The 27,996-nt window shown below is 58.6% G+C and overlaps 6 protein-coding genes across 7 annotated transcripts; all 6 read right to left on the reverse strand.

The window, feature by feature from the left end:
- Positions 1-403: 403 nt before the first annotated feature.
- Positions 404-3,668, reverse strand: LOC141726056 (uncharacterized). Its single transcript, XM_074530347.1, has one exon. The coding sequence runs from the start codon at positions 3,661-3,663 to the stop codon at positions 1,924-1,926; it is 1,740 nt and encodes a 579-aa protein (XP_074386448.1). The 5' UTR covers positions 3,664-3,668; the 3' UTR covers positions 404-1,923.
- Positions 3,669-4,843: 1,175 nt separating this feature from the next.
- LOC141726101 (uncharacterized) lies at positions 4,844-11,052 on the reverse strand. Of its 2 annotated transcripts, none has more exons than XM_074530413.1 (2): positions 8,541-11,052; positions 4,844-6,044 (listed from the first exon to the last, which is right to left on the reverse strand). In XM_074530413.1, the coding sequence occupies exons 1-2, from the start codon at positions 10,977-10,979 to the stop codon at positions 5,334-5,336; spliced, it is 3,150 nt and encodes a 1,049-aa protein (XP_074386514.1). In that variant the 5' UTR covers positions 10,980-11,052; the 3' UTR covers positions 4,844-5,333. The 2 variants fall into 2 exon arrangements, with proteins under 2 accessions (XP_074386514.1, XP_074386516.1); XM_074530415.1 differs by having other exon boundaries at positions 4,844-6,019; positions 8,516-11,052.
- A 1,004-nt stretch (positions 11,053-12,056) lies between these two features.
- LOC141725973 (uncharacterized) lies at positions 12,057-15,956 on the reverse strand. Its single transcript, XM_074530135.1, has 2 exons — positions 14,481-15,956; positions 12,057-13,481 (listed from the first exon to the last, which is right to left on the reverse strand). Exons 1-2 carry the CDS (start codon positions 15,876-15,878, stop codon positions 12,057-12,059), a joined length of 2,823 nt encoding a protein of 940 aa, XP_074386236.1. The 5' UTR covers positions 15,879-15,956.
- Positions 15,957-16,501: 545 nt separating this feature from the next.
- Positions 16,502-19,520, reverse strand: LOC141726050 (uncharacterized). Its single transcript, XM_074530337.1, has one exon. It carries the CDS (start codon positions 19,445-19,447, stop codon positions 17,390-17,392), a length of 2,058 nt encoding a protein of 685 aa, XP_074386438.1. The 5' UTR covers positions 19,448-19,520; the 3' UTR covers positions 16,502-17,389.
- Positions 19,521-20,524: 1,004 nt separating this feature from the next.
- Positions 20,525-24,424, reverse strand: LOC141725974 (uncharacterized). The gene is made up of 2 exons (XM_074530137.1): positions 22,956-24,424; positions 20,525-21,293 (listed from the first exon to the last, which is right to left on the reverse strand). The coding sequence occupies exons 1-2, from the start codon at positions 24,344-24,346 to the stop codon at positions 20,525-20,527; spliced, it is 2,160 nt and encodes a 719-aa protein (XP_074386238.1). The 5' UTR covers positions 24,347-24,424.
- Positions 24,425-24,969: 545 nt separating this feature from the next.
- Positions 24,970-27,988, reverse strand: LOC141726049 (uncharacterized). Its single transcript, XM_074530336.1, has one exon. The coding sequence runs from the start codon at positions 27,913-27,915 to the stop codon at positions 25,858-25,860; it is 2,058 nt and encodes a 685-aa protein (XP_074386437.1). The 5' UTR covers positions 27,916-27,988; the 3' UTR covers positions 24,970-25,857.
- Between the last annotated feature and the right edge of the window lie 8 nt (positions 27,989-27,996).

The following is a 27,996-nucleotide window of genomic DNA, read 5'->3' on the forward strand; positions in this document are numbered from 1 at the left end:
ACGATGGGATTTGCCCCCACGGGAACAAGGACACGATGGGATTTGCCTCCCCTGCCCCCCAGAAAAGCCCTCCCGGAGCCCCCCGCGATGGGGTCGGGCCCAGCTCCCCCTCTCCGCTCACCTGCGGGCTCCAGGCGGCGATGCCGGCGGGGCCGGGGCAGCTGCGGCCGGAGCGCGGGAACCGCGTGGTGTTGGAGCGCCTCTTCCTCCCGGTGTTTCTGTTCCTTTGTCCCTCCTCTTCCTTTGTCCCTCCTCTTCCTCCTCCTCCCTCTCCCCCTCATCTCCCTCCCGCTCCTCCTCCGCTCCGAGTCCGGCCCGGGCAGCGCCGGCCCCCAAAAGCCGGCGGGAAAGAAGGGCGTGGTTATGCAAATCAGAGAGCGATCGCGCGCTGGGATTGGTGGGAGGGTGGAGCGCGGGGTTTGCTCGGTGACGTCATGGCTGGAGGGGACCGCGAATGGGAATGGGGACCAGGAACGGAAAAGGGACCCTGTGGTGGTCTCAGGGGTCCCAAGATGAGAGAGGGATATAAATTTTGACGCCCTGTTTTTATTTTCAGAAAGACGATTCATTATTTTATGATATACATAGTAAAATAAAAGATAATGCTATATTAAAGGTATATGAAAGTAATAGAAAACTAAGATTTCATCAGAAAGCTAGAAAATAATAAGAAACAATGATCATAAAATCTTGTGAGTAACCAAATTTCAAGACAGCTAAACTGTGATTGGTCCTTCATTAGCAACAACCTCACTAGACCAATCAAAGATGAAATTGCTGCATTCCACAGCACCAGATAATTAGTGTTTATAGCTTAATTTTAGAGGCCATTCAGCTTCTCAGGAGAAAAAGATCCTAAGGAAAGGATTTTTTAATAAAATATGTCCGTGACACATTTTATTTAAATGGAGCGTGAATACTGGACTGGGATTGGGAATCAGGAGAGGGGCCGGTATTGTGATCAGGAATCAGAAAATGGGAAGGGGACAGGGAATAGAGAAATGGGAATTGGGGACTGGAATAGGAAAAGGGGAACAGGACAGGGAATAGAGAAATGGGAATTGGGATCAGGAATCAGAAAATGGGAATGGGACAGGGAATAGAGAAATGGGAATTGGGGACTACAATAGGAAAATGGGCACAGGACAGGGAATTCGGGAATTCCAAACAGATAGAGAATATGGGAGAGAGACAAGTATTGAGACAGGAATGGGATCTGGACTCGGATGAGAGCAGGATCCTGGACAGGGGACAGCAGGAACCAGGACGGGAGGACGTGGGGACACTGCCAGGGCAGGGGGTCCTTGATCTGCTGCCCCAGATGGAGCTGCTGGGCCTGGGGTGCCCAAAGCCCTGAGAAGCCCCCAAATCTGTCCCAGGCACCCTCAGCTCCATGGACCCAGTATCCCCCTCATGGAAATAATTACGGAACAAATGACAGAAAAACTTTTTCTGGGGTCAGAATTCGACAAATGTGCTCTCCCCAACGGATTTCTGATCTTGGACTGCGGATGAGTTCAGGTGACCACGGGGAGCCAGGAGGATGTGGAGCCCCCAGCCAGGTGTCTTCTCAACAGGGATCAAGGGGGCTCTGCCCAGCTGGGCTCACTGGGGATGATCCAGCACGGATCCTCCCGTGTGAGATGGAGCTGGAGCAGCGCACGTAGCTCTTCCCGTCCAGGGCTGCCCTCAGTGCTGCCTCTGTAGGTGTCCGGTCAAAGTGGAGGTTTTAGAAAAGCCCTTCCCACACTGATCACACTCGTGGGGTCTGTCCCTGCTGTGGATGCGCCGGTGCCTGATGAGGGCAGAGCTGAGCCTGAAGCCCTTCCCGCAGTCACGGCAGCGGAACGGCCTCACCTCGGTGTGGATGCGCTGGTGACTGAGGAGATGGGAGCTGCTCTGAAACCTCTTCGGGCACTGATCTCAGTCCTGGGGCCTCTCCCCGGTGTGGCTCCTCAGGTGGGCAGTCAGGTGGGAGCTCTGGGTGAAGCCCTTCCCACACTGGGGACACTGGTAGGGTCTCTCCCCGGTGTGGATGCGCCGGTGGACGATGAGGGCAGAGTTGTACTTGAATCCCACCCCACATTCGGGACAGCGGAAGGGCCTCTCGTCCGTGTGGATGCGCTGGTGCCTGAGGAGTTCAGACGAGGTGTAAAAGCCCTTCTGGCACTGATCACACTCATAGGGCCTCTCCCCGGTGTGGCTCCTCAGGTGGGCAGTCAGGCTGGAGCTCGCCCTGAAGCTCTTCCCACACTGGGGACACTCGTGGGGTCTCTCCCCAGTGTGGATGCGCCGGTGGGTGATCAGAGCCTCCTTGCGCCTGAAGCTCTGCCCACAGTCACGGCAGTGGAACGGCCTCTCCTCGGTGTGGATGAGCTGGTGCTGGAGGAGATGGGAGCTCCTCAGGAACCTCTTCTGGCACTGATCACACTCATAGGGCCTCTCCCAGGTGTGGCTACTCAGGTGGGCAGTCAGGTAGGACCTTGCTCTGAAGCCCTTCCCACACTGGGGACACTCGTGGGGTCCCTCCCCAGTGTGGATGCGCCGGTGGGTGATCAGGGCGGACTTTTGCCTGAAGCCCCTCCCGCAGTCACGGCAGTGGAACGGCCTCTCCTTGCTGTGAATGAGCTGGTGACGGAGGAGATGGGAGCTGCTCAGGAACCTCTTATTGCACTGATCACACTCGTAGGGCCTCTCCCCGGTGTGGCTCCTCAGGTGGACTGAAAGGGTGGAGCTGTCTCTAAAGCTCTGCCCACACTCCCCACACTCATAGGGCTTCTCCCCAGTGTGGATTCGCTGGTGGATGATGAGGCTGCACTTTTGCCTGAATGCCTTTCCACAATCGGGACAGCGGAAGGGCCTCTCCTTGGTGTGAATGCTCTGGTGACTGCCGAGATGGGAGTTGGTGTAAAACCTCTGATGGCATTCATCACACTCATAGGGCTTCTCCCCAGTGTGGCTCCTCAGGTGCACAGTCAGGCTGGAGCTGTGGGTGAAACTCTTCCCACACTGGGGACACTCATGGGGTGTCTCCCCAGTGTGAATGCGCCGGTGGGTGGTGAGAGCGGAATTGTCCCTGAATCCCTTCCCACAATCAGGACAGCGGAACGGCCGCTCCTCGGTGTGAATCCACTGGTGACTACGAAGATTGGAGCTGCTCAAGAACCTCTTCTTGCACTGGTGACACTCGTAGGGTCGTTCCCCCGTGTGGCTCCTCAGGTGGGCAGTCAGTTTGGACCTACACCTGAAGCTCTTCCCACACTCGGAGCACTTGTGGGGCTTCTCCTCCCCACCCTTGAGCGGCTCTTGGACCCCCAGCTCTGAGCTCTGACCCTGCTCCAGGCTGGGTTTTTCCCCCTCAGATCCCGTGTGGGTTCTCTGGTGCACAATCAGGCAGGATCTCCTCTTGAAGCTCTTCCCACACTCGGAGCACTTGTGGGGCTTCTCCTCCCCTCCCTGGAGCTGCTCACGGGGCCCCAGCTCGGATCTCTGAGCCCCTCCATGGCCCAGGCTGGCTCTTTCCCCCTCGGATCCCCGCGCTCTGCCTTTGCAGCCCCTCCTGCTCAGGGATCTCCGCGGCTTCTCCTCCCCGTTGGCTTCTCCCTGCCGAGCCGTGGAGCCGCTCCAAACGGCCTCTGCCACCGGCTCCTCGCTGCTCTCCATGCTCAGCTCCTGCTCGGGGGGAGCAAGGACAAGGACACGATGGGATTTGCCCCCACGGGACAAAGGACACGATGGGATTTGCCCCCACGGGACAAAGGACACGATGGGATTTGCCCCCGTGGGGACAAGGACACGATGGGATTTGCCTCCCCCTCCCCCCATAAAAAACCCTCCCGGAGCCCCCCGCGATGGGGTCGGGCCCAGCTCCCCCTCTCCGCTCACCTGCGGGCTCCGGGCGGCGATGCCGGCGGGGCCGGGGCAGCTGCGGCCGGAGCGCGGGAACCGCGTGGTGTTGGGACGCCTCTTCCTCCCGGTGTTTCTGTTTCGTTGTCCCTCCTCTTCCTTTGTCCCTCCTCTTCCTTTGTCCCTCCTCCTCCTGCTTCTCTTCCCCCGCTCCGACTCCGCTCCGAGTCCGGCCCGGGCGGCTCCGGCACCCAAAAGCAGGCGGGGAGCGAGGGCGTGGTTATGCAAATACAAGAGCGATCGCGCGCTGGGATTGGTGGGAGGGAGGAGCGCAGGGTTTGCTGGGTGACGTCATGGCTGGGACCGGGATCGGGGATGCGGACCAGGAATGGGGACAGGGACCAGGAAGGAAAAGGGACCCTGTTGTGTTCTCAGGGCTCCCAGGATGGGGGAAGAGATTAAAGTTTTGACTCCGTGTTTTTATTTTCAGAAAGCTCATTTATTATTTTATTATTGATATACTATGTTAGAAGAAAATACTATGTTAAAACACTAATAAAGAATAGAGAATAGGATTTCATATTAAGGCTTGAAAGGAATGATAATAAAATCTTGTGAGTGACCAGAGAGTCTGAGACAGCTGAGCTTTGACTGGCCATTAATTACAAACAACCACATGAGACCAATCAAAGATGAAATGGCAGCATTCCACAGCACCAGATAATTAGTGTTTAAATTTCGTTCTTGAGGTCTCTCAGCTTCTCAGGAGAAAAAGATCCTAAGGAAAAGATACTTTAATAAAATATATCTATGACAGGAGCGTGAATACTGGACTGGGAATACAGGAGAGGGGCTGGGATTGGGATCAGGAATCAGAAAATGGGAACGGGACAGGGAATAGAGAAATGGGAACTGGGGACTGCAATAGGAAAAGGGGAACAGGACAGGGAATATGGGAATGGCATCCAGATAGAGAATATGGGACAGGGACAAGTATTGAACCAGGAATGGGATCTGGACTCGGATGAGAGCAGGATCCTGGACAGGGGACAGCAGGAACCAGGACGGGAGGACGTGCGGACACTGCCAGGGCAGGGGGTCCTTGATCTGCTGCCCCAGATGGAGCTGATGGGCCTGGGGTGCCCAAAGCCCTGAGGAGCCCCCAAATCTGTCCCAGGCACCCTCAACTCCATGGACCCAGCATCCCCCTCATGGAAAAAATTACGGAAAAAATGACAGAAAAACTTTTTCTGGGGTCAGAAGTTGACAAATGTGCTCTCCACAATGGATTTCTGATCTTGGACTGCGGATGAGTTCAAGTGACCACGGGGAGCCAGGAGGATGTGGAGCCCCCAGCCAGGTGTCTTCTCTACAGGGATCAAGGGGGCTCTGCCCAGCTGGGCTCACTGGGGATGATCCAGCACTGATCCTCCCGTGTGAGATGGAGCTGGAGCAGCGCACGGAGCTCTTCCCACCCAGGGCTGCCCTCAGTGCTGGCTCTTCTGGTGTCTGGTCATGCTGCTGCTTGTGGTGAAGCCCTTCCCACACTGGGGACACTGGTAGGGTCTCTCCCCGGTGTGGCTGCGCCGGTGGGCGATGAGGGTGGAGTTGTGCTTGAATCCCACCCCACATTCGGGACAGCGGAAGGGCCTCTCGTCCGTGTGGATGCGCTGGTGCTTGAGGAGATGAGACGAGGTGTTAAAGCCCTTCTGGCACTGATCACACTTGTAGGGCCTCTCCCCGGTGTGGCTTCTGAGATGGATAGTCCGGCTGGAGCTGTCTATGAAGCCCTTCCCACACTGGGGGCACTTGTAGGGTCTCTCCCCGGTGTGGATCCTCCTGTGTGTGACGAGGGTTGACTTCTCTCTGAATCCCACCCCACAATCGGGACAGCGGAAGGGCCTCTCGTCCGTGTGGATGCGCTGGTGCACAAGGAGATCAGACGAGGTGTAAAAGCCCTTCTGGCATTGATCACACTCGTAGGGCCTCTCCCCGGTGTGGCTTCTGAGGTGGACAGTCAGGGTGGAGCTGTGGGTGAAAGTCTTCCCACACTGGGGACACTCGTGGGGTCTCTCCCCAGTGTGGATGCGCCGGTGGACGATGAGGTGGGAGTTGCGTCGGAAGCTCTGCCCGCAGTCACGACAGTGGAACGGCCTCTCCTCGGTGTGGATGAGCCGGTGACGGAGGAGGTGGGTGCTGTTGAGGAACCTCTTATTGCACTGATCACACTCGTACGGCCTCTCCCCTGTGTGGATGCGCTGGTGCCTGTTGAGGTGGCAGATTCTTTTGAAACCCTTCCCGCAGTCGAGGCACTGGAAGGGTCCGTGTGTGAGCCCTGGTGCCCCACGAGTTCAGAGCTGCTCACAAACCGCTTCTGGCATTGGTCACACTGGTAGGGTCGTTCCCCCGTTTGGCTCCTCTGGTGGACAGTCAGAGTAGAGCTCGAGGTAAAGCTCTTCCCACACTCGGAGCACTTGTGGGGCTTCTCCTCCCCACCCTGGAGCTGCTCTTGGACCCCCAGCTCTGAGCTCTGACCCTGCTCCAGGCTGGGTTTTTCCCCTTCAGATCCCGTGTGCATTCTCTGGTGCACAATCAGGCAGGATCTCCTCTTGAAGCTCTTCCCACACTCGGAGCACTTGTGGGGCTTCTCCTCCCCTCCCTGGAGCTGCTCACGGGGCCCCAGCTCGGATCTCTGAGCCCCTCCATGGCCCAGGCTGGCTCTTTCCCCCTCGGATCCCCGCGCTCTGCCTTTGCAGCCCCTCCTGCTCAGGGATCTCCGCGGCTTCTCCTCCCCGTTGGCTTCTCCCTGCCGAGCCGTGGAGCCGCTCCAAACGGCCTCTGCCACCGGCTCCTCGCTGCTCTCCATGCTCAGCTCCTGCTCGGGGGAGCAAGGACAAGGACATGATGGGATCTGCCCCCACGGGACAAAGGACACGATGGGATTTGCCCCCGTGGGGACAAGGACACGATGGGATTTGCCTCCCCTGCCCCCCACAAAAACCCTCCCGGAGCCCCCCGCGATGGGGTCGGGCCCAGCTCCCCCTCTCCGCTCACCTGCGGGCTCCGGGCGGCGATGCCGGCGGGGCCGGGGCAGCTGCGGCCGGAGCGCGGGAACCGCGTGGTGTTGGAGCGCCTCTTCCTCCCGGTGTTTCTGTTTCGTTGCCCCTCCTCTTCCTTTGTCCCTCCTCTTCCTTTGTCCCTCCTCCTCCCCCTCCTCCCCCTCCTCTTCCTCCCGCTCCGAGTCCGCTCCGAGTCCGGCCCGGGCAGCGCCGGCACCGAAAAACCGGCGGGGAGCGAGGGCGTGGTTATGCAAATCAAGGAGAGATCGCGCGCTGGGATTGGTGGGAGGGAGGAGCGCGGGCTTCGCTCGCTGACGTCATGGCTGGGACCGGGAGTGGGAACGGGACAGGGAATGGGGACCGAGATCAGGAACGGAAAAGGGACCCTGTGGTGGTCACAGGGGTCTCAAAATGAGGGAAAATATGAAAATTTCGACTCTATGTTTTTGTTTTCCAAAGGTGATTTATTAATTTTTTACTCATTTATGAAAAGAAAATGCTATATTCAAACTATAGTAAAATAATGCAAAAAAAGGATTGCATCAGAAAGCTAGGAAAAAATAGAAAAGGATGATAATAAAACCTTGGGAGTGATCAGAGGGTCTGAGACAGCTGAAATTTGATTGTTCATTAATTAAAAACTACGACTTGAGACCAATCAAAGATGAAATTGCTGCATTCCACACCAGCACATGCTTATTGTTAAATTTTCATTCTGGGGCCTCTCAGCTTCTCAGGAGAAAAAGATCCTAAGGAAAAGATATTTTAATAAAAGATATCTGTGACAGGACCGTGAGTACTGGAATACCTGGGAATACAGGAGAGGGGCTGAGATTGGGATCAGGAATCAGAAAATGGGAACGGGACTGGGAATAGAGAAATGGGAATTGGGGACTGGAATAGGAAAAGGGGAACAGGACAGTGAATATGGGAATGGCATCCAGATAGAGAATATGGGACAGGGACAAGTATTGAACCAGGAATGGGATCTGGACTCGGATGAGAGCAGGATCCTGGACAGGGGACAGCAGGAACCAGGACGGGAGGACATGGGGACACTGCCAGGGCAGGGGGTCCTTGATCTGCTGCCCCAGATGGAGCTGCTGGGCCTGGGGTGCCCAAAGCCCTGAGGAGCCCCCAAATCTGTCCCAGGCACCCTCAACTCCATGGACCCAGCATCCCCCTCATGCCCATCCTTGTTTCAGTTCAACGTCTTTAATACTGCCCCCCTGGGCTCACTGGGGACCATCCAGGGCAGATCCTCTCATGGTGGAGAAGACATCCATGCTTATCTAGTGTTGCTGAAGGCCACCAAACGATGGAAAAAATTAAGGAAAAAATAACGAAAAAAAAATTTTCTGATATCAGAAGGTTGACAAATGTGCTCTCCATAATGGATTTCTGATCTTGGACTGTGGATGAGCTCAGGTGACCACGGGGAGCCAGGAGGATGTGGAGCCCCCAGCCAGGTGTCTTCTCAACAGGGATCAAGGGGGCTCTGCCCATCTGGGCTCACTGGGGACCATCCAGGGCAGATCCTCCCGTGTGAGATGGAGCTGGAGCAGCGCACGGAGCTCTTCCCACCAAGGGCTGCCCATGGTGCTTGCTCTTTTGGTGTCTGGTCAAGCTGGAGATTTGAGGAAAGCTCTTCCCACACTGATTGCATTCGTAGGGTCTCTCCCCGGTGTGGATGCGCCGGTGGACGATGAGGTTGCTGTTCTGAACGAAGCCCTTCCCGCAGTCACGGCATTGGAACGGCTTCTCCTCGAGGTGGATGAGCTGGTGACGGAGGAGATCAGCGCTCCTCAGAAACCTCTTCTTGCACTGATCACACTTGTAGGGCCTCTTCTCGCTGTGGATGCGCTGGTGGGCGACGAATTCAGAGTTGTGCTTGAAGCTGTTCCCACAATCAGGGCAGCAGAATGGCCTCTCCTCGGTGTGGATGCGCTGGTGCATGCGCAGATGGGAGCTGCTCTGGAAGCTCTTCTTGCACTGATCACACTCGTAGGGTCGTTCCCCAGTGTGGCTCCTCTGGTGGTAAATCAGGTTGGACTTGTAAATGAAGCTCTTTCCGCACTCCCCACACTCGTGGGGCCTCTCCCCGGTGTGGATCATCTGGTGGGTGACCAGGGTGGAGCTGTTGGTGAAGCTCTTCCCACACTGCGGACACTGGTAGGGTCTCTCCCCGGTGTGGATGCGCCGGTGGACCATGAGGTTGCTTTTGTGAACGAAGCCCTTCCCGCAGTCATGGCAGTGGAACGGCTTCTCCTCGATGTGGATGAGCTGGTGACAGAGGAGATCAGTGCTCCTCAGAAACCTCTTCTGGCACTGATCACACTTGTAGGGCCTCTCCCCGCTGTGGATGCGCTGGTGGACAGTCAGATGGGAGCTATGGGTGAAACTCTTCCCGCACTGATCACACTCGTAGGGCCTCTCCCCAGTGTGGCTCCTCAGGTGGGCAGTCAGGGTGGACCTCGTTCTGAAGCTCTTCCCACACTGGGGACACTCCTGGGGTCCCTCGCCAGTGTGGATGCGCCGGTGGGTGTTGAGGTGGGACTTGCGTCTGAAGCCCTTCCCGCAGTCACGGCAGTGGAACGGCCTCTCCTCGGTGTGGGTGATCTGGTGACTGAGGAGATTGGAGCTGCTCCGAAACCGTTTCTTGCACTGACCACACTCGTAGGGCCTCTCCCCGGTGTGGATGCGCCGGTGCTGGTTGAGGTCGGAGACGCTTTTGAAGCCCTTCCCGCAGTCGGGGCACTGGAAGGGCCTCTCGTCCGTGTGTGACCGCTGGTGCACCACGAGATCAGAGCTGCTCACAAACCTCTTCTGGCACTGATCACACTCGTAGGGTCGCTCCCCCGTGTGCCTCCTCTGGTGGTAAGTCAGGTGGGACTTGGACGTGTAGCTCTTCCCACACTCCCCACACTCAAAGGGCCTCTCCCCGGTGTGGCTCCACAGGTGGGCAGTCAGGGTGGAGCTGTGTCTGAAGCTCTTCCCACACTGGGGACACTCGTGGGGTCTCTCCCCAGTGTGGATGCGCCGGTGGGTGATCAGGGCGGACTTTTGCCTGAAGCCCTTCCCGCAGTCTCGACAGTGGAACGGCCTCTCCTCGGTGTGGATGAGCTTGTGATGGAGGAGGTTGGTGCTGGTCAGGAACCTCTTATTGCACTGATCACACTCGTAGGGCCTCTCCCCGGTGTGGATGCGCCGGTGCTTGTTCAGGGTGGAGACGAGGTTGAAGCCCTTCCCGCAGTCGGGGCACTGGAAGGGCCTCTCGTCCGTGTGTGAGCGCTGGTGCACCAGGAGCTCAGAGCTCCTCACAAACCTCTTCTGGCACTGGTCACACTCGTAGGGTCGTTCCCCCGTGTGGGTTCTCTGGTGGGCTGAAAGGCTGGAACTATGTCTAAAGCTCTGCCCACACTCCCCACACTTATAGGGCTTCTCCCCGGTGTGGATTCGCTGGTGGATGACGAGGCTGGACCTTTCCCTGAATCCCTTTCCACAATCAGGACAGCAAAATGGCCGCTCATTGGTGTGAATGCGCTGGTGAATGACGAGATCGGCCTTGGTGTAAAACCTCTGATGGCATTCATCACACTCAAAGGGCCTCTCCCCTGTGTGGCTCCTCAGGTGGACAGTCAGTGTGGATCTCCACCTGAAGCTCTTCCCACATTCCGAGCACTTGTGGGGCTTCTCCTCCCCACCCTGGAGCTGCTCATGGACCCCCAGCTCTGAGCTCTGACCCTGCTCCAGGCTGGGTTTTTCCCCCTCAGATCCCGTGTGGGTTCTCTGGTGCACAATCAGGCAGGATCTGCGCTTGAAGCTCTTCCCACACTCGGAGCACTTGTGGGGCTTCTCCTCCCCACCCTGGAGCTGCTCACGGGGCCCCAGCTCGGATCTCTGAGCCCCTCCATGGCCCAGGCTGGCTCTTTCCCCCTCGGATCCCCGCGCTCTGCCTTTGCAGCCCCTCCTGCTCAGGGATCTCCGCGGCTTCTCCTCCCCGTTGGCTTCTCCCTGCCGAGCCGTGGAGCCGCTCCAAACGGCCTCTGCCACCGGCTCCTCGCTGCTCTCCATGCTCAGCTCCTGCTCGGGGGGAGCAAGGACAAGGACACGATGGGATTTGCCCCCACGGGGACAAGGACACGATGGGATTTGCCTCCCCTGCCCCCCACAAATACCCTCCCGGAGCCCCCCGCGATGGGGTCGGGCCGAGCTCCCCCTCTCCGCTCACCTGCGGGCTCCGGGCGGCGATGCCGGCGGGGCCGGGGCAGCTGCGGCCGGAGCGGGGGAACCGGGTGGTGTTGGGGCGCCTCTTCCTCCCGGTGTTTCTGTTTCGTTGTCCCTCTTTTTCCTTTGTCCCTCCTCCTCCTCCCCCTCCTCTTCCTCCCGCTCCTCCTCAGCTCCCAGTCCGGCCCGGGCAGCGCCGGCCCCCAAAAGCCGGCGGCGAAGGAGGGCGTGGTTATGCAAATCAGAGAGCGATCGCGCGCTGGGATTGGTGGGAGGGTGGAGCGCGGGGTTTTCTCCGTGACGTCACTGCGGGGGGGGAGTTGGAGCGTCCGGAGACAGCGGCCGGGAATGGGGACCGGGAATGGGAACAGGGACCGGGAATCGGGACAATGAATGGGGACTTGTAATGCTAATGGAACCGGAAATGCGGACAGGGAGCGGGATTGGGGACAGGGAATAGGGACCAGTATTGAGGACAGGGAGAGGAAATGGGGACAGGGAAGGGGGACCACTATTGAGAACCCAGACTGGAATTAGGGAGTGGTAATGGAAATGAGGACAGGGAATGGCGACCGTGGGGTTCCCAAAGTCCTAAGGAAGCCCCAAATCTGTCCCAGGAACTCTCAACTCCCTCTAGCCCAGCATGTCCCTCACCCCCTGGAAGATCCCCCCATGTCAACATCCTCATCTTGGTTCAACGTCTTTATTATTAACCTCGGATTTAGAAACGTGTATAAAAATAATAAAAAGAAAATGCAGGCCACGAGGAGCCAGGTGGATGTGGAGCCCCCAGCCGGGTGTCCTCCAAACAAGGATCAAGGGGGCTCTGCACTCCTGGACTCACTGGGGACCATCCTGAGCAGATCCTCCCGTGTGAGATGGAGCTGGAGCAGCGCACGGAGCTCTTCCCACCCAGGGCTGCCCTCAGTGCTGGCTCTTCTGGTGTTTGGTCATGCTGCCGCTTGCAATGAAGCCCTTCCCACAGTGGGGACACTGGTAGGGTCTCTCTCCAGTGTGGATGCGCCGGTGGATGATGAGGGCAGAGTTGTACCGGAATCCCACCCCACATTCGGGACAGCGGAAGGGCCTCTCGTCCGTGTGAATGCGCTGGTGCCTGAGGAGTTCAGACGAGGTGTAAAAGCCCTTCTGGCACTGATCACACTCGTAGGGCCCCTCCCCGGTGTGCCTGCGCCGGTGCCTGTTGAGGACAGAGTTGTGCCTGAAGCCCTTCCCGCAGTCAGGGCAGTGGAACGGCCTCTCCTCGGTGTGGATGAGCTGGTGACTGAGGAGATCGGAGCTGCTCCGAAACTGTTTCCTGCACTGACCACACTCGTAGGGCCTCTCCCCGGTGTGGATCATCCGGTGCCTGTTCAGGGTGGAGACGCGGTTGAAGCGCTGCCCGCAGTCGGGGCACTGGAAGGGCCTCTCGTCCGTGTGTGAGCGCTGGTGAACCACGAGTCCACCACTGCTCATAAAGCTCTTCTGGCACTGGTCACACTGGTAGGGTCGTTCCCCCGTGTGGCTCCTGTGGTGGACAATGAGATGGGAGCTCAAGGTGAAGCCCTTCCCACATTCCCCGCACTTATAGAGTCTCTCCTCGGTGTGGATGCGTCGGTGGATAACCAGGTGTGACTTTTCCCTGAATCCCTTTCCACAATCGGGACAGCAAAATGGCCGCTCGTTGGTGTGAATGCTCTGGTGACTGACGAGATTGGAGTTGGTGCAAAACCTCTGATGGCATTCAGCACACTCAAAGGGCCTCTCCCCGGTGTGGCTCCTCAGGTGGACAGTCAGTTTGGATCTCCACCTGAAGCTCTTCCCACATTCCGAGCACTTGTGGGGCTTCTCCTCCCCACCCTGGAGCGGCTCTTGGACCCCCAGCTCCGAGCTCTGACCCTGCTCCAGGCTGGGTTTTTCCCCCTCAGATCCCGTGTGGGTTCTCTGGTGCACAATCAGGCAGGATCTCCTCTTGAAGCTCTTCCCACACTCGGAGCACTTGTGGGGCTTCTCCTCCCCACCCTGGAGCTGCTCACGGGGCCCCAGCTCGGATCTCTGAGCCCCTCCATGGCCCAGGCTGGCTCTTTCCCCCTCGGATCCCCGCGCTCTGCCTTTGCAGCCCCTCCTGCTCAGGGATCTCCGCGGCTTCTCCTCCCCGTTGGCTTCTCCCTGCCGAGCCGTGGAGCCGCTCCAAACGGCCTCTGCCACCGGCTCCTCGCTGCTCTCCATGCTCAGCTCCTGCTCGGGGGGAGCAAGGACAAGGACACGATGGGATTTGCCCCCACGGGGACAAGGACACGATGGGATTTGCCCCCATGGGGACAAGGACACGATGGCATTTGAGCCCACGGGGACAAGGACACGATGGGATTTGCCTCCCCTGCCCCCCACAAAAACCCTCCCGGAGCCCCCCGCGATGGGGTCGGGCCCAGCTCCCCCTCTCCGCTCACCTGCGGGCTCCGGGCGGCGATGCCGGCGGGGCCGGGGCAGCTGCGGCCGGAGCGGGGGAACCGCGTGGTGTTGGGGCGCCTCTTCCTCCCGGTGTTCCTGTTCCGTTGTCCCTCCTCTTCCTTTGTCCGTCCTTTTCCTTTGTCCCTCCTCCTCCTCTCCCTCCTCTTCCTCCCGCTCCTCCTCAGCTCCGAGTCCGGCCCGGGCAGCGCCGGCCCCCAAAAGCCGGCGGGGAAGAAGGGCGTGATTATGCAAATCAGAGAGCGGTCGCGCGCTGGGATTGGTGGGAGGGTGGAGCGCGGGGTTTTCTCCGTGACGTCACTGCGGGGGGGAGTTGGAGCGTCCGGAGACAGCGGCCGGGAATGGAGACCGGGAATGGGAACGGGGACCGGGAATCGGGACAAGGAATGGGGACTGGGAATGGAACCGGGAATGCGGACAGGGAGCAGGATTGGGGACAGGGAATGGGAACAGGGAATGGGGACCAGTATTAGGGACACAGACTGGAATTAAGGAGCGGTAATAGAAATGAGGACAGGGAATGGCGACCGTGGGGTTCCCAAAGTCCTAAGGAAGCCCCAAATCTGTCCCAGGAACTCTCAACTCCCTCTAGCCCAGCATGTCCCTCACCCCCTGTAAGATGCCCCCATGTCCACATCCTCATTTTGGTTCAATGTCTTTATTATTAACCTCGCATTTAGAAACGTGTATAAAAATAACAAAAAGAAAATGCAAGCCACGAGGAGCCAGGTGGATGTGGAGCCCCCAGCCGGGTGTCCTCCAAACAAGGATCAAGGGGGCTCTGCCCACCTGGGCTCACTGGGGACCATCCAGACCAGATCCTCCCGTGTGAGATGGAGCTGGAGCAGCGCACGGAGCTCTTCCCAACCAGGGCTGCCCTCAGTGCTGCCTCTTCTGGTGTCTGGTCATGCTGCTGCTTGTGGTGAAGCCCTTCCCACACTGGGGACACTGGTAGGGTCTCTCCCCGGTGTGGATGCGCCGGTGGACGATGAGGGCACAGTTCTGCTTGAATCCCACCCCACAATCGGGACAGCGGAAGGGCCTCTCCCCGGTGTGACTGCGTTGGTGACGGCGGAGCTCAGAGCTGCTCAGGAACCTCTTCTGGCACGGATCACACTCGTAGGGCCCCTCCCCGGTGTGGCTCCTCAGGTGGGCAGTCAGGTTGGAGTTGTCTCTGAAGCCCTTCCCACACTGATCACACTTGTAGGGTCTCTCCCCAGTGTGGATGCGCTGGTGGGTGATGAGGTTGCTGTTGTTCTTGTAGCCCTTTCCGCAGTCAGGGCAGTAGAAAGGCCTCACCTCGGTGTGAATGAGCTGGTGACGGAGGAGATGGGAGGACCTGTCAAACCTTTTCTCGCACTGATCACACTCGTAGGGCCTCTCCCCGGTGTGGATCATCCGGTGCCTGTTCATGGTGGAGACACGGTTGAAGCCCTTCCCGCAGTCGGGGCACTGGAAGGGCCTCTCGTCCGTGTGTGAGCGCTGGTGCACCAGGAGATCAGAGCTGCTCATAAAGCTCTTCTGGCACTGGTCACACTCGTAGGGTCGCTCCCCCGTGTGGCTCCTCTGGTGGTAAATCAGGTGGGAGCTCAAGGTGAAGCCCTTCCCACACTCCCCACACTTATAGGGTCTCTCCTCGGTGTGGATGCGTCGGTGGATAACCAGGTGTGACTTTTGCCTGAATCCCTTTCCACAACCGGGACAGCAAAATGGCCGCTCGTTGGTGTGAATGCGCTGGTGACTGACCAGATGGACGCTGCCGTAAAACCTCTGATGGCATTCAGCACACTCAAAGGGCCTCTCCCCGGTGTGGCTCCTCAGGTGGACAGTCAGTTTGGATCTCCACCTGAAGCTCTTCCCACACTCGGAGCACTTGTGGGGCTTCTCCTCCCCACCCTGGAGCTGCTCTTGGACCCCCAGCTCTGAGCTCTGACCCTGCTCCAGGCTGGGTTTTTCCCCCTCAGATCCCGTGTGGGTTCTCTGGTGCACAATCAGGCAGGATCTCCTCTTGAAGCTCTTCCCACACTCGGAGCACTTGTGGGGCTTCTCCTCCCCGTTGGCTTCTCCCTGCCGAGCCGTGGAGCCGCTCCAAACGGCCTCTGCCTCCGGCTCCTCGCTGCTCTCCATGCTCAGCTCCTGCTCGGGGGGAGCAAGGACAAGGACACGGTGGGATTTGCCCCCATGGGGACAAGGACACGATGGGATTTGCCTCCCCTGTGGAGAAGGACACGATGGGATTTGCCGCCACGGGGACAAGGACACGATGGGATTTGCCCCCATGGGGACAAGGACACGATGGGATTTGCCCGCATGGGGACAAGGACACGATGGGATTTGCCTCTCCCGCCCCCCACAAAAACCCTCCCGGAGCCCCCCGCCATGGGGTCGGGCCCAGCTCCCCCTCTCCGCTCACCTGCGGGCTCCGGGCGGCGATGCCGGCGGGGCCGGGGCAGCTGCGGCCGGAGCGCGGGAACCGCGCGGTGTTGGGGCGCCTTTTCCTCCCGGTGTTCCTGTTCCGTTGTCCCTCCTCTTCTTTTGTCCCTCCTCTTCCTCCTCCTCCTTCTCCCCCTCCTCTTCCTGCCGCTCCTCCTCCGCTCCGAGTCCGGCCCGGGCAGCGCCGGCACCCAAAAGCAGGCGGGGAAGAAGGGCGTGGTTATGCAAATCAGGGAGCGATCGCGCGCTGGGATTGGTTGGAGGGAGGAGCGCGGGGTTTGCTCGGCGACGTCATGGCTGGAGGGGACCGCGAATGGGAATGGGGACCAGGAACGGAAAAGGGACCCTGTGGTGGTCTCAGGGGTCCCAAGATGAGGGAGGGATGAAAATTTTGACTCCGTGTTTTTATTTTCAGAAAGACGATTTATTATTTTATGATATACATAGTACACTAAAAGAAAATGCTATATTAAAGGTATATGAAAGTAATAGAAAACTAAGATTTCATCAGAAAGCTAGAAAATAATAAGAAACAATGATCATAAAATCTTGTGAGTAACCAAATTTCAAGACAGCTAAACTGTGATTGGTCCTTCATTAGCAACAACCTCACTAGACCAATCAAAGATGAAATTGCTGCATTCCACAGCACCAGATAATTAGTGTTTATAGCTTAATTTTAGAGGCCATTCAGCTTCTCAGGAGAAAAAGATCCTAAGGAAAGGATTTTTTAATAAAATATGTCCATGACACATTTTATTTAAATGGAGCGTGAATACTGGACTGGGATTGGGAATCAGGAGAGGGGCCGGAATTGTGATCAGGAATCAGAAAATGGGAAGGGGACAGGGAATAGAGAAATGGGAATTGGGGACTGGAATAGGAAAATGGGCACAGGACAGGGAATTCGGGAATTCCAACCAGATAGAGAATATGGGAGAGAGACAAGTATTGAGACAGGAATGGGATCTGGACTCGGATGAGAGCAGGATCCTGGACAGGGGACAGCAGGAACCAGGACGGGAGGACGTGGGGACACTGCCAGGGCAGGGGGTCCTTGATCTGCTGCCCCAGATGGAGCTGCTGGGCCTGGGGTGCCCAAAGCCCTGAGGAGCCCCCAAATCTGTCCCAGGCACCCTCAACTCCATGGACCCAGCATTCCCCTCATGGAAAAAATTACGGAAAAAATGACAGAAAAACTTTTTCTGGGGTCAGAAGTCGACAAATGTGCTCTCCATAATGGATTTCTGATCTTGGACTGCGGATGAGCTCAGGTGACCACGGGGAGCCAGGAGGATGTGGAGCCCCCAGCCAGGTGTGCTCCAAACAAGGATCAAGGGGGCTCTGCCCACCTGGGCTCACTGGGGACCATCCAGGGCAGATCCTCCCGTGTGAGATGGAGCTGGAGCAGCGCACGGAGCTCTTCCCACCAAGGGCTGCCCATGGTGCTTGCTCTTTTGGTGTCTGGTCAAGCTGGAGATTTGAGGAAAGCTCTTCCCACACTGATTGCATTCGTAGGGTCTCTCCCCAGTGTGGATGCGCCGGTGGACGATGAGGTTGCTGTTCTGAACGAAGCCCTTCCCGCAGTCACGGCATTGGAACGGCTTCTCCTCGAGGTGGATGAGCTGGTGACGGAGGAGATCAGCGCTCCTCAGAAACCTCTTCTTGCACTGATCACACTTGTAGGGCCTCTTCTCGCTGTGGATGCGCTGGTGGGCGACGAATTCAGAGTTGTGCTTGAAGCTGTTCCCACAATCAGGGCAGCGGAACGGCCTCTCCTCGGTGTGGATGCGCTGGTGCATGCGCAGATGGGAGCTGCTCTGGAAGCTTTTCTTGCACTGATCACACTCGTAGGGTCGTTCCCCAGTGTGGCTCCTCTGGTGGTAAATCAGGTGGGACTTGTAAATGAAGCTCTTCCCGCACTCCCCACACTCGTGGGGCCTCTCCCCGGTGTGGATCATCTGGTGGGTGACCAGGGTGGAGCTGTTGGTGAAGCTCTTCCCACACTGCGGACACTGGTAGGGTCTCTCCCCGGTGTGGATGCGCCGGTGGACCATGAGGTTGCTTTTGTGAACGAAGCCCTTCCCGCAGTCATGGCAGTAGAACGGCTTCTCCTCGATGTGGATGAGCTGGTGACAGAGGAGATCAGTGCTCCTCAGAAACCTCTTCTGGCACTGATCACACTTGTAGGGCCTCTCCCCGCTGTGGATGCGCTGGTGGACAGTCAGATGGGAGCTATGGGTGAAACTCTTCCCGCACTGATCACACTCGTAGGGCCTCTCCCCAGTGTGGCTCCTCAGGTGGGCAGTCAGGGTGGACCTCGTTCTGAAGCTCTTCCCACACTGGGGACACTCCTGGGGTCCCTCGCCAGTGTGGATGCGCCGGTGGGTGTTGAGGTGGGACTTGCGTCTGAAGCCCTTCCCGCAGTCACGGCAGTGGAACGGCCTCTCCTCGGTGTGGGTGATCTGGTGACTGAGGAGATTGGAGCTGCTCCGAAACCGTTTCCTGCACTGACCACACTCGTAGGGCCTCTCCCCGGTGTGGATGCGCCGGTGCTTGTTCAGGGTGGAGACGAGGTTGAAGCCCTTCCCGCAGTCGGGGCACTGGAAGGGCCTCTCGTCCGTGTGTGAGCGCTGGTGCACCAGGAGCTCAGAGCTCCTCACAAACCTCTTCTGGCACTGGTCACACTCGTAGGGTCGTTCCCCCGTGTGGGTTCTCTGGTGGGCTGAAAGGCTGGAACTATGTCTAAAGCTCTGCCCACACTCCCCACACTTATAGGCCTTCTCCCCGGTGTGGATTCGCTGGTGGATGACGAGGCTGGACCTTTCCCTGAATCCCTTTCCACAATCAGGACAGCAAAATGGCCGCTCATTGGTGTGAATGCGCTGGTGAATGACGAGATCGGCCTTGGTGTAAAACCTCTGATGGCATTCATCACACTCAAAGGGCCTCTCCCCTGTGTGGCTCCTCAGGTGGACAGTCAGTGTGGATCTCCACCTGAAGCTCTTCCCACATTCCGAGCACTTGTGGGGCTTCTCCTCCCCACCCTGGAGCTGCTCATGGACCCCCAGCTCTGAGCTCTGACCCTGCTCCAGGCTGGGTTTTTCCCCCTCAGATCCCGTGTGGGTTCTCTGGTGCACAATCAGGCAGGATCTGCGCTTGAAGCTCTTCCCACACTCGGAGCACTTGTGGGGCTTCTCCTCCCCTCCCTGGAGCTGCTCACGGGGCCCCAGCTCGGATCTCTGAGCCCCTCCATGGCCCAGGCTGGCTCTTTCCCCCTCGGATCCCCGCGCTCTGCCTTTGCAGCCCCTCCTGCTCAGGGATCTCCGCGGCTTCTCCTCCCCGTTGGCTTCTCCCTGCCGAGCCGTGGAGCCGCTCCAAACGGCCTCTGCCACCGGCTCCTCGCTGCTCTCCATGCTCAGCTCCTGCTCGGGGGGAGCAAGGACAAGGACACGATGGGATTTGCCCCCACGGGGACAAGGACACGATGGGATTTGCCTCCCCTGCCCCCCACAAATACCCTCCCGGAGCCCCCCGCGATGGGGTCGGGCCGAGCTCCCCCTCTCCGCTCACCTGCGGGCTCCGGGCGGCGATGCCGGCGGGGCCGGGGCAGCTGCGGCCGGAGCGGGGGAACCGGGTGGTGTTGGGGCGCCTCTTCCTCCCGGTGTTTCTGTTTCGTTGTCCCTCTTTTTCCTTTGTCCCTCCTCCTCCTCCCCCTCCTCTTCCTCCCGCTCCTCCTCAGCTCCCAGTCCGGCCCGGGCAGCGCCGGCCCCCAAAAGCCGGCGGCGAAGGAGGGCGTGGTTATGCAAATCAGAGAGCGATCGCGCGCTGGGATTGGTGGGAGGGTGGAGCGCGGGGTTTTCTCCGTGACGTCACTGCGGGGGGGGAGTTGGAGCGTCCGGAGACAGCGGCCGGGAATGGGGACCGGGAATGGGAACAGGGACCGGGAATCGGGACAATGAATGGGGACTTGTAATGCTAATGGAACCGGAAATGCGGACAGGGAGCGGGATTGGGGACAGGGAATAGGGACCAGTATTGAGGACAGGGAGAGGAAATGGGGACAGGGAAGGGGGACCACTATTGAGAACCCAGACTGGAATTAGGGAGTGGTAATGGAAATGAGGACAGGGAATGGCGACCGTGGGGTTCCCAAAGTCCTAAGGAAGCCCCAAATCTGTCCCAGGAACTCTCAACTCCCTCTAGCCCAGCATGTCCCTCACCCCCTGGAAGATCCCCCCATGTCAACATCCTCATCTTGGTTCAACGTCTTTATTATTAACCTCGGATTTAGAAACGTGTATAAAAATAATAAAAAGAAAATGCAGGCCACGAGGAGCCAGGTGGATGTGGAGCCCCCAGCCGGGTGTCCTCCAAACAAGGATCAAGGGGGCTCTGCACTCCTGGACTCACTGGGGACCATCCTGAGCAGATCCTCCCGTGTGAGATGGAGCTGGAGCAGCGCACGGAGCTCTTCCCACCCAGGGCTGCCCTCAGTGCTGGCTCTTCTGGTGTTTGGTCATGCTGCCGCTTGCAATGAAGCCCTTCCCACAGTGGGGACACTGGTAGGGTCTCTCTCCAGTGTGGATGCGCCGGTGGATGATGAGGGCAGAGTTGTACCGGAATCCCACCCCACATTCGGGACAGCGGAAGGGCCTCTCGTCCGTGTGAATGCGCTGGTGCCTGAGGAGTTCAGACGAGGTGTAAAAGCCCTTCTGGCACTGATCACACTCGTAGGGCCCCTCCCCGGTGTGCCTGCGCCGGTGCCTGTTGAGGACAGAGTTGTGCCTGAAGCCCTTCCCGCAGTCAGGGCAGTGGAACGGCCTCTCCTCGGTGTGGATGAGCTGGTGACTGAGGAGATCGGAGCTGCTCCGAAACTGTTTCCTGCACTGATCACACTCGTAGGGCCTCTCCCCGGTGTGGATCATCCGGTGCCTGTTCAGGGTGGAGACGCGGTTGAAGCGCTGCCCGCAGTCGGGGCACTGGAAGGGCCTCTCGTCCGTGTGTGAGCGCTGGTGAACCACGAGTCCACCACTGCTCATAAAGCTCTTCTGGCACTGGTCACACTGGTAGGGTCGTTCCCCCGTGTGGCTCCTGTGGTGGACAATGAGATGGGAGCTCAAGGTGAAGCCCTTCCCACATTCCCCGCACTTATAGAGTCTCTCCTCGGTGTGGATGCGTCGGTGGATAACCAGGTGTGACTTTTCCCTGAATCCCTTTCCACAATCGGGACAGCAAAATGGCCGCTCGTTGGTGTGAATGCTCTGGTGACTGACGAGATTGGAGTTGGTGCAAAACCTCTGATGGCATTCAGCACACTCAAAGGGCCTCTCCCCGGTGTGGCTCCTCAGGTGGACAGTCAGTTTGGATCTCCACCTGAAGCTCTTCCCACATTCCGAGCACTTGTGGGGCTTCTCCTCCCCACCCTGGAGCGGCTCTTGGACCCCCAGCTCCGAGCTCTGACCCTGCTCCAGGCTGGGTTTTTCCCCCTCAGATCCCGTGTGGGTTCTCTGGTGCACAATCAGGCAGGATCTCCTCTTGAAGCTCTTCCCACACTCGGAGCACTTGTGGGGCTTCTCCTCCCCACCCTGGAGCTGCTCACGGGGCCCCAGCTCGGATCTCTGAGCCCCTCCATGGCCCAGGCTGGCTCTTTCCCCCTCGGATCCCCGCGCTCTGCCTTTGCAGCCCCTCCTGCTCAGGGATCTCCGCGGCTTCTCCTCCCCGTTGGCTTCTCCCTGCCGAGCCGTGGAGCCGCTCCAAACGGCCTCTGCCACCGGCTCCTCGCTGCTCTCCATGCTCAGCTCCTGCTCGGGGGGAGCAAGGACAAGGACACGATGGGATTTGCCCCCACGGGGACAAGGACACGATGGGATTTGCCCCCATGGGGACAAGGACACGATGGCATTTGAGCCCACGGGGACAAGGACACGATGGGATTTGCCTCCCCTGCCCCCCACAAATACCCTCCCGGAGCCCCCCGCGATGGGGTCGGGCCCAGCTCCCCCTCTCCGCTCACCTGCGGGCTCCGGGCGGCGATGCCGGCGGGGCCGGGGCAGCTGCGGCCGGAGCGGGGGAACCGCGTGGTGTTGGGGCGCCTCTTCCTCCCGGTGTTCCTGTTCCGTTGTCCCTCCTCTTCCTTTGTCCGTCCTTTTCCTTTGTCCCTCCTCCTCCTCTCCCTCCTCTTCCTCCCGCTCCTCCTCAGCTCCGAGTCCGGCCCGGGCAGCGCCGGCCCCCAAAAGCCGGCGGGGAAGAAGGGCGTGATTATGCAAATCAGAGAGCGGTCGCGCGCTGGGATTGGTGGGAGGGTGGAGCGCGGGGTTTTCTCCGTGACGTCACTGCGGGGGGGAGTTGGAGCGTCCGGAGACAGCGGCCGGGAATGGGGACCGGGAATGGGAACGGGGACCGGGAATCGGGACAAGGAATGGGGACTGGGAATGGAACCGGGAATGCGGACAGGGAGCAGGATTGGGGACAGGGAATGGGAACAGGGAATGGGGACCAGTATTAGGGACACAGACTGGAATTAAGGAGCGGTAATAGAAATGAGGACAGGGAATGGCGACCGTGGGGTTCCCAAAGTCCTAAGGAAGCCCCAAATCTGTCCCAGGAACTCTCAACTCCCTCTAGCCCAGCATGTCCCTCACCCCCTGTAAGATGCCCCCATGTCCACATCCTCATTTTGGTTCAATGTCTTTATTATTAACCTCGCATTTAGAAACGTGTATAAAAATAACAAAAAGAAAATGCAAGCCACGAGGAGCCAGGTGGATGTGGAGCCCCCAGCCGGGTGTCCTCCAAACAAGGATCAAGGGGGCTCTGCCCACCTGGGCTCACTGGGGACCATCCAGACCAGATCCTCCCGTGTGAGATGGAGCTGGAGCAGCGCACGGAGCTCTTCCCAACCAGGGCTGCCCTCAGTGCTGCCTCTTCTGGTGTCTGGTCATGCTGCTGCTTGTGGTGAAGCCCTTCCCACACTGGGGACACTGGTAGGGTCTCTCCCCGGTGTGGATGCGCCGGTGGACGATGAGGGCACAGTTCTGCTTGAATCCCACCCCACAATCGGGACAGCGGAAGGGCCTCTCCCCGGTGTGACTGCGTTGGTGACGGCGGAGCTCAGAGCTGCTCAGGAACCTCTTCTGGCACGGATCACACTCGTAGGGCCCCTCCCCGGTGTGGCTCCTCAGGTGGGCAGTCAGGTTGGAGTTGTCTCTGAAGCCCTTCCCACAGTGATCACACTTGTAGGGTCTCTCCCCAGTGTGGATACGCTGGTGGGTGATGAGGTTGCTGTTGTTCTTGTAGCCCTTTCCGCAGTCAGGGCAGTAGAAAGGCCTCACCTCGGTGTGAATGAGCTGGTGACGGAGGAGATGGGAGGACCTGTCAAACCTTTTCTCGCACTGATCACACTCGTAGGGCCTCTCCCCGGTGTGGATCATCCGGTGCCTGTTCATGGTGGAGACACGGTTGAAGCCCTTCCCGCAGTCGGGGCACTGGAAGGGCCTCTCGTCCCTGTGTGAGCGCTGGTGCACCAGGAGATCAGAGCTGCTCATAAACCTCTTCTGGCACTGGTCACACTCGTAGGGTCGTTCCCCCGTGTGGCTCCTGTGGTGGACAATGAGATGGGAGCTCAAGGTGAAGCCCTTCCCACACTCCCCACACTTATAGGGTCTCTCCTCGGTGTGGATGCGTCGGTGGATAACCAGGTGTGACTTTTGCCTGAATCCCTTTCCACAACCGGGACAGCAAAATGGCCGCTCGTTGGTGTGAATGCGCTGGTGACTGACCAGATGGACGCTGCCGTAAAACCTCTGATGGCATTCAGCACACTCAAAGGGCCTCTCCCCGGTGTGGCTCCTCAGGTGGGCATTCAGTTTGGACTTACACCTGAAGCTCTTCCCACACTCGGAGCACTTGTGGGGCTTCTCCTCCCCACCCTGGAGCTGCTCTTGGACCCCCAGCTCTGAGCTCTGACCCTGCTCCAGGCTGGGTTTTTCCTCCTCAGATCCCGTGTGGGTTCTCTGGTGCACAATCAGGCAGGATCTCCTCTTGAAGCTCTTCCCACACTCGGAGCACTTGTGGGGCTTCTCCTCCCCGTTGGCTTCTCCCTGCCGAGCCGTGGAGCCGCTCCAAACGGCCTCTGCCACCGGCTCCTCGCTGCTCTCCATGCTCAGCTCCTGCTCGGGGGGAGCAAGGACAAGGACACGGTGGGATTTGCCCCCATGGGGACAAGGACACGATGGGATTTGCCTCCCCTGTGGAGAAGGACACGATGGGATTTGCCGCCACGGGGACAAGGACACGATGGGATTTGCCCCCATGGGGACAAGGACACGATGGGATTTGCCCGCATGGGGACAAGGACACGATGGGATTTGCCTCTCCCGCCCCCCACAAAAACCCTCCCGGAGCCCCCCGCCATGGGGTCGGGCCCAGCTCCCCCTCTCCGCTCACCTGCGGGCTCCGGGCGGCGATGCCGGCGGGGCCGGGGCAGCTGCGGCCGGAGCGCGGGAACCGCGCGGTGTTGGGGCGCCTTTTCCTCCCGGTGTTCCTGTTCCGTTGTCCCTCCTCTTCTTTTGTCCCTCCTCTTCCTCCTCCTCCTTCTCCCCCTCCTCTTCCTGCCGCTCCTCCTCCGCTCCGAGTCCGGCCCGGGCAGCGCCGGCACCCAAAAGCAGGCGGGGAAGAAGGGCGTGGTTATGCAAATCAGGGAGCGATCGCGCGCTGGGATTGGTTGGAGGGAGGAGCGCGGGGTTTGCTCGGCGACGTCATGGCTGGAGGGGACCGCGAATGGGAATGGGGACCAGGAACGGAAAAGGGACCCTGTGGTGGTCTCAGGGGTCCCAAGATGAGGGAGGGATGAAAATTTTGACTCCGTGTTTTTATTTTCAGAAAGACGATTTATTATTTTATGATATACATAGTACACTAAAAGAAAATGCTATATTAAAGGTATATGAAAGTAATAGAAAACTAAGATTTCATCAGAAAGCTAGAAAATAATAAGAAACAATGATCATAAAATCTTGTGAGTAACCAAATTTCAAGACAGCTAAACTGTGATTGGTCCTTCATTAGCAACAACCTCACTAGACCAATCAAAGATGAAATTGCTGCATTCCACAGCACCAGATAATTAGTGTTTATAGCTTAATTTTAGAGGCCATTCAGCTTCTCAGGAGAAAAAGATCCTAAGGAAAGGATTTTTTAATAAAATATGTCCATGACACATTTTATTTAAATGGAGCGTGAATACTGGACTGGGATTGGGAATCAGGAGAGGGGCCGGAATTGTGATCAGGAATCAGAAAATGGGAAGGGGACAGGGAATAGAGAAATGGGAATTGGGGACTGGAATAGGAAAATGGGCACAGGACAGGGAATTCGGGAATTCCAACCAGATAGAGAATATGGGAGAGAGACAAGTATTGAGACAGGAATGGGATCTGGACTCGGATGAGAGCAGGATCCTGGACAGGGGACAGCAGGAACCAGGACGGGAGGACGTGGGGACACTGCCAGGGCAGGGGGTCCTTGATCTGCTGCCCCAGATGGAGCTGCTGGGCCTGGGGTGCCCAAAGCCCTGAGGAGCCCCCAAATCTGTCCCAGGCACCCTCAACTCCATGGACCCAGCATTCCCCTCATGGAAAAAATTACGGAAAAAATGACAGAAAAACTTTTTCTGGGGTCAGAAGTCGACAAATGTGCTCTCCATAATGGATTTCTGATCTTGGACTGCGGATGAGCTCAGGTGACCACGGGGAGCCAGGAGGATGTGGAGCCCCCAGCCAGGTGTGCTCCAAACAAGGATCAAGGGGGCTCTGCCCACCTGGGCTCACTGGGGACCATCCAGGGCAGATCCTCCCGTGTGAGATGGAGCTGGAGCAGCGCACGGAGCTCTTCCCACCAAGGGCTGCCCATGGTGCTTGCTCTTTTGGTGTCTGGTCAAGCTGGAGATTTGAGGAAAGCTCTTCCCACACTGATTGCATTCGTAGGGTCTCTCCCCAGTGTGGATGCGCCGGTGGACGATGAGGTTGCTGTTCTGAACGAAGCCCTTCCCGCAGTCACGGCATTGGAACGGCTTCTCCTCGAGGTGGATGAGCTGGTGACGGAGGAGATCAGCGCTCCTCAGAAACCTCTTCTTGCACTGATCACACTTGTAGGGCCTCTTCTCGCTGTGGATGCGCTGGTGGGCGACGAATTCAGAGTTGTGCTTGAAGCTGTTCCCACAATCAGGGCAGCGGAACGGCCTCTCCTCGGTGTGGATGCGCTGGTGCATGCGCAGATGGGAGCTGCTCTGGAAGCTTTTCTTGCACTGATCACACTCGTAGGGTCGTTCCCCAGTGTGGCTCCTCTGGTGGTAAATCAGGTGGGACTTGTAAATGAAGCTCTTCCCGCACTCCCCACACTCGTGGGGCCTCTCCCCGGTGTGGATCATCTGGTGGGTGACCAGGGTGGAGCTGTTGGTGAAGCTCTTCCCACACTGCGGACACTGGTAGGGTCTCTCCCCGGTGTGGATGCGCCGGTGGACCATGAGGTTGCTTTTGTGAACGAAGCCCTTCCCGCAGTCATGGCAGTAGAACGGCTTCTCCTCGATGTGGATGAGCTGGTGACAGAGGAGATCAGTGCTCCTCAGAAACCTCTTCTGGCACTGATCACACTTGTAGGGCCTCTCCCCGCTGTGGATGCGCTGGTGGACAGTCAGATGGGAGCTATGGGTGAAACTCTTCCCGCACTGATCACACTCGTAGGGCCTCTCCCCAGTGTGGCTCCTCAGGTGGGCAGTCAGGGTGGACCTCGTTCTGAAGCTCTTCCCACACTGGGGACACTCCTGGGGTCCCTCGCCAGTGTGGATGCGCCGGTGGGTGTTGAGGTGGGACTTGCGTCTGAAGCCCTTCCCGCAGTCACGGCAGTGGAACGGCCTCTCCTCGGTGTGGGTGATCTGGTGACTGAGGAGATTGGAGCTGCTCCGAAACCGTTTCCTGCACTGACCACACTCGTAGGGCCTCTCCCCGGTGTGGATGCGCCGGTGCTTGTTCAGGGTGGAGACGAGGTTGAAGCCCTTCCCGCAGTCGGGGCACTGGAAGGGCCTCTCGTCCGTGTGTGAGCGCTGGTGCACCAGGAGCTCAGAGCTCCTCACAAACCTCTTCTGGCACTGGTCACACTCGTAGGGTCGTTCCCCCGTGTGGGTTCTCTGGTGGGCTGAAAGGCTGGAACTATGTCTAAAGCTCTGCCCACACTCCCCACACTTATAGGCCTTCTCCCCGGTGTGGATTCGCTGGTGGATGACGAGGCTGGACCTTTCCCTGAATCCCTTTCCACAATCAGGACAGCAAAATGGCCGCTCATTGGTGTGAATGCGCTGGTGAATGACGAGATCGGCCTTGGTGTAAAACCTCTGATGGCATTCATCACACTCAAAGGGCCTCTCCCCTGTGTGGCTCCTCAGGTGGACAGTCAGTGTGGATCTCCACCTGAAGCTCTTCCCACATTCCGAGCACTTGTGGGGCTTCTCCTCCCCACCCTGGAGCTGCTCATGGACCCCCAGCTCTGAGCTCTGACCCTGCTCCAGGCTGGGTTTTTCCCCCTCAGATCCCGTGTGGGTTCTCTGGTGCACAATCAGGCAGGATCTGCGCTTGAAGCTCTTCCCACACTCGGAGCACTTGTGGGGCTTCTCCTCCCCTCCCTGGAGCTGCTCACGGGGCCCCAGCTCGGATCTCTGAGCCCCTCCATGGCCCAGGCTGGCTCTTTCCCCCTCGGATCCCCGCGCTCTGCCTTTGCAGCCCCTCCTGCTCAGGGATCTCCGCGGCTTCTCCTCCCCGTTGGCTTCTCCCTGCCGAGCCGTGGAGCCGCTCCAAACGGCCTCTGCCACCGGCTCCTCGCTGCTCTCCATGCTCAGCTCCTGCTCGGGGGGAGCAAGGACAAGGACACGATGGGATTTGCCCCCACGGGGACAAGGACACGATGGGATTTG

Source organism: Zonotrichia albicollis, chromosome 32 (assembly GCF_047830755.1).
Source record: "Zonotrichia albicollis isolate bZonAlb1 chromosome 32, bZonAlb1.hap1, whole genome shotgun sequence".
NCBI lineage: Eukaryota > Metazoa > Chordata > Aves > Passeriformes > Passerellidae > Zonotrichia > Zonotrichia albicollis.